At 43.2% G+C, this 4,801-nt stretch overlaps 1 protein-coding gene across 2 annotated transcripts in view; it reads right to left on the bottom strand.

Moving 5' to 3' along the window:
- The window catches only part of Dchs2 (dachsous cadherin-related 2), a 189,409-nt gene that overhangs the window by 87,666 nt on the left and 96,942 nt on the right, over positions 1 to 4,801 (bottom strand). For both annotated transcript variants that reach the window (XM_026785466.1, XM_026785495.1), the window contains exon 2: positions 3,968 to 4,159. In XM_026785466.1, the coding sequence (XP_026641267.1) occupies positions 3,968 to 4,159 (192 nt within the window). The remainder of the gene's footprint in view (positions 1 to 3,967; positions 4,160 to 4,801) is intronic.

Below are 4,801 nucleotides of genomic sequence, written 5' to 3'. Positions count from 1 at the left end.
AACTTGTAAGTCCCTTACCCAAGGATAAAAACTTCCTGAAATGTTGGAGTTTATCATTTATGTAAGATAACAAACCACATGTTTTTGCTCCCCTAGACAAGTTAGCCCAAACTGGACTGGATGAGCTTGATCACATGCAGGCAGGAGGTACGGAAGCAGGAAGTGCATCAGGATATATCCTTGCCCTTGGTTGAGTCCGGTGGAAGATACACAGCCTTATGGTTTCTCTTTATAAGTCAAATGTGACTTGTCACCATTTTCTGGGAACCCCATTGACCAGTACATAATCCTGGCCGGTACTTTATTAAAGTTTGCTTCAAATTTTTCTTAAAAAATATGATAATGGTCTTATTCTATCCCAGTGGCTTTACCATACTCTGAAATTGACTTTCAATTGAGAAAGGAATAGAAATGACTGAGAAGTTGTAGTAATTTGAATGGGCCTCCATTGGCTAATATGTCTGAATACTTGGTCCCCATTTGGTGGAACCGTTTGGGAAGGATTAGGAGGTGTGGCCTTGTTGGAAGAAGTGTGTCACAAAGCCCATGCCACTCCCGTAGTCCTCTGGCCCTGGTGTTTATGGATGGAGACATGGGCTCTCAGCTGATGATGCAGCTCCGTGTCTACCTGTGTCCATGTTCTCTACTGTCATGGTCATGGATCCTAACTTCTGAAACCAGGACTCCAAATTAAACACTTTCTTCTGTAAATTAACTTAGTCATGGTATTTTCTTTTCATAGCAATAGAAAAGCAACTGAGACAGAAAGGCCATCATCTTACCACCTTGGGACTGCAATTCTTACCCCTATTGAGTAGGAGGGACCCGTATCCCCAGGACTACAGGCTGTTTTCCATCAATAGGGAGACGATAAAGGAACAACCAGAGACCAACTGGAGTTTATGCAGAATTTTCTGGGTGATAGCAAATGAGTTTGAAGAGTGAAATAGTGGCTGGAATATTGATTCGCGTTAAAAGTTGAATTTGAACAGGTGGGGTGAGAAGGTGAGTGTTGATGACGGGGAAGCTTAAGCTCTCAGGGATGAGACTGAAGAAGACTGGTGTTAGGACCTGCCACATTTATCTGGGAATGATTGGCCAGAGGGACATTTCAGATTTGGCCCAAACTCCTTAGCTAGAACACTGGGTAAATGTACCATCCTCAGGTAAGTCAATTAGGAATCAATGAAACAAAAGACTAGAATAAGAAGTTGGGCTGGAAAGATGGCCCAGGGGTGTCTGAAGTCACCTGCACTCATACATGCTCACGTACACACGTGCACACACACAATTTAAAATGACAAATAACTGGACACATTTTAGGTCCCAGCTCCAACGGCGAGCTCTTATCATGAAGACACAGAGTGGTGAGAGGCTAAGCCAATTTATTCTCTAGAGTGTCTGTCAAAATCCTTCCTGAAGCCTTGAGTGGGAAGATGAAGTTGAAAGCTCTTTTGTTTTCCAGACACATATTTCAGTTATAGAATTCTTGATGTAACAAAAGTAGGGAGAGAATGATAAATGCATACCAAAGATTGAGGGCTTTGTTTGTGAAAATGTATCAGAAAAAAGCAATACAAAGCTTAGAAGAAAGATGGTATAATTAAATTGTAGCGCTTAATTGTAGACAATAACTTGACTGCCAATCCAATTAATCGGTTCCATTATATAATTTCATAGCATCCTCTGTGTGTGAGATAAATAGCAATCATTGCAACAGCAAAAGTAGGATATTACAGATGTGGTGTCAGTGGAGAAGGGGAAGTGACCGGACTAGAAAATACATATTGACAGTCGCCATGAAGATAAATAGAGCCTGCGAGAAGATGCACAGGCCATTCAGGGTGCTGTATAAAGAAAAATCATTCTATCGATAGATAAAAACCTCCTAGGAACCACTTGCAAATAGATTTTTCAGCAATTTTCTACCAAGGACGTGCAGGCCATTTATTATAAAGAGAAAGAACCTAAGGAAAAAAACACGAATTGTCAGAATGACTCTAAATAAGTCAAGGCCTTGTGCCAAAGCTCAGTTTGTTTTAAATAAACACATTATGGCCGGAATTCCCACAGCTTGGGCCTAAGATACTTTACCTGATTTAATTATCCCATGATTGCAGTCTAGATTGTTTTTAGGGGCTACCTATTTAGTCATTACCAGTTTTTGTCTTCAGATGTGCCAACCTTCTTAATGACATGATTCTGAGCAGTTTATGCTGCTAGTTAACACTGCACTGTTCGTTAAAGATGTATCACTCTGCCCTGTGGAAACTCTGAGCTTATCACAGAACTTCATAACGACGATGCAGTAACACAGGACACTGGCTAACGTGACATATGTATGTGTATCTGCCTGCACACATATGTATCTGTATGTAGTATATGTGTGTGGATACATAGGCAAGGGTTCACACACTGCATCTATAATGCTGGGGGGGTGTGAACCAAAGCTTTCCCTGAGGTCCTGACATGTGGAAAAGAAACACAGTTTCTCTTCTAAAAGGAGGAATATGCTTGGCAATGCCAGGAAAGGCCTGGGGCTGGGCTATGGAGTAACTGCTTATATCCTGAGAAGGAGAAGCCAACTTTCTCCCTAAATCCCAAGACTACTCTGTGCTAGGTCTCTGATGCTCTTTAGATACTATTTGTTCCTCTTGTGAAATATTGTCCAATGAGCTTCCCACTGACTTCTCCCATGTATGACAATTTCTGCTGACTGTACCCCATTTTGCCCCTGGAAGTAGTATATGAGATGTTTTACTTCCTAATAAACTTGCTTACATGAGCTGGCTTACATGAGCTTACGCAAGACCTCCTGATCCCAAACATCACTGTCTTCTTTATTTTCTCATCTCCTGTCCCTTCCACTTAGGATTCTGTCACCGAAGAAGGACAGACTGGTCCAGGGCAACTTCTGTGGCTTCTTGTGTCTACACTCCAAAGCACACATAAGGAATGCTATGGGCAGATTCTGACCTAAGCAGGGTCAAGATCAGGAAAGCTGTCAGAAGTCTAATGGCTTTGAAGGCTCCTTCCAGCCATGAGACGCTAAAAGGACTTAAAAGAGATTTTGTGTTCCACACTTTTGCCCAAGATTAAATGTATCCTTCGGTGTTCATCCTGAGCCTATGGATTGGTCCTTCTAGGGGATGAATAACTAAATGACAAAAATACTTGTTTGGGACATGAGCTAAACATCTCCAAAACCAGAGAAGATCCCTGGAATAAAATTGGACTTTGGGATCCAGTTCTGGGACAGGAAACTCATGATGCTCTCTAGGCTCAGGTGATGATTCAAGCAATGAACATCCAGTGACCTTTGGCAGGGTGTATTCATTCCCCAGTGGAGACATTGCTACCCCTGCACAGACTCCTGGTTCTTTGTCTGGACACCAAACCTAGGAAGAGGTCAAATTAACCTTGAAGGTCGGAGTGGCCACCAGATGGGAGCCTGGGAGACACAAGAACTATTTTCTGGCCATTTCCATGAGAGTACAAGGGACTTGTTTATTTTTAGCCAGAATGCATCCTCCTGGAGCAACTTATTTACCCAGGGGACTGTGCTTGAATCCAGACTGCATGACCAAATAGCCATCTCTCTGTTTGGGCACAATCGATACCTATGGAGCTAGCAGAAGCAAATATTTAGACAACCACTGTTTCCAGACAGTTTCTCCTCTGAGAAAGAAAGATAGAATTAGATCATCCAGAACCTTTAACACAGTGTGGATCTTGGAACCCATCAAAGGCTGGTCAACATACGGCAGCTCTGCTTTCTTTGAAATCATTATTGATGTGAAATATTTGTTGATGATGAAATAACATTAGAGGGAGGCGGTGGTTCATGCAACACAGCGGGGGTGGGGGTGGGGGTTAACTGTTGTGCCATGTCATCCCTCACCATGCTTCCGTGTGCTCACTGTGGCTCACTTTTGAGAGCGTTCGGTGTTTTATACCAAAAGCTTACCCCATCCTTAGCCTTCACCAGCAGATCAAAGGTGCCTAGATCCCTTTCCCTGTCGATGTCCTGTGTCACACAGATGTGCCCATCCTGCGGGTCAATCTGGAATGCTGAGGGTGCTTCGTAGTTCTGGAATCCGTCGTAAAGAGAATACTCGACTAAGCCGTAGAGCCCCGCATCTGCATCCGTGGCTGTTACCTATAAGACAGGAGGAAGGTCAGAGACACGTTGGCAATACTTTGTAAGTAATCATGACTCATGGAGCTCCGCCCAGGCGGTTAGTCCCCGAGGCTGCTCAGAAGCAGAGCCTTGGATTAGCTCTCTCCGCTCCAGCTTCCCGCCTGTCCAGTCTCCAGTTTTTCTTCTCTCTCTTTGGAGAATTCTCCTTCTCACTTTCTTGGCTCACTCCAATTAAAAGACTGAGGTCTGCTGTAGGAGGACATTCCCGCTCCTTCAGCCAATAGCCTACTTGGGCATGGCCTCTTATACTGTAAATGCAGCTATAAAGCATGCACCTGCACTTTCTCCCAGCTCTCTTCTGGCTGCTAGACTCTGTTCCTGTTCATGCAGAGTACTGTTATTTAGGACACTGATTTGTAAGTTTCCCCCTAAATAAATAACCCTTTATTATTCATAATTTTGAACTGGTATAGGATTATTTTGTGACTTCTGCCTTGAGAGGTCTGAGGTCCCACAAGCTTTTATTTCCTCCCTGAGTGACCTTGTCTAATCACAAGGATTTATAAGCATTCATATAGCTATAAAATCCTAGAGTTTCCCTCAACGTGTCAACCCACTCTGAAAGCAACAGCTTGAACACAAACAAAAGAGATGGATGAT

The sequence above is a fragment of the Microtus ochrogaster genome, chromosome 1 (assembly GCF_000317375.1).
Source record: "Microtus ochrogaster isolate Prairie Vole_2 chromosome 1, MicOch1.0, whole genome shotgun sequence".
NCBI lineage: Eukaryota > Metazoa > Chordata > Mammalia > Rodentia > Cricetidae > Microtus > Microtus ochrogaster.
Note: the sequence above shows the minus strand (reverse complement) of the source record. Positions and strands in the feature narration are given on the sequence as shown.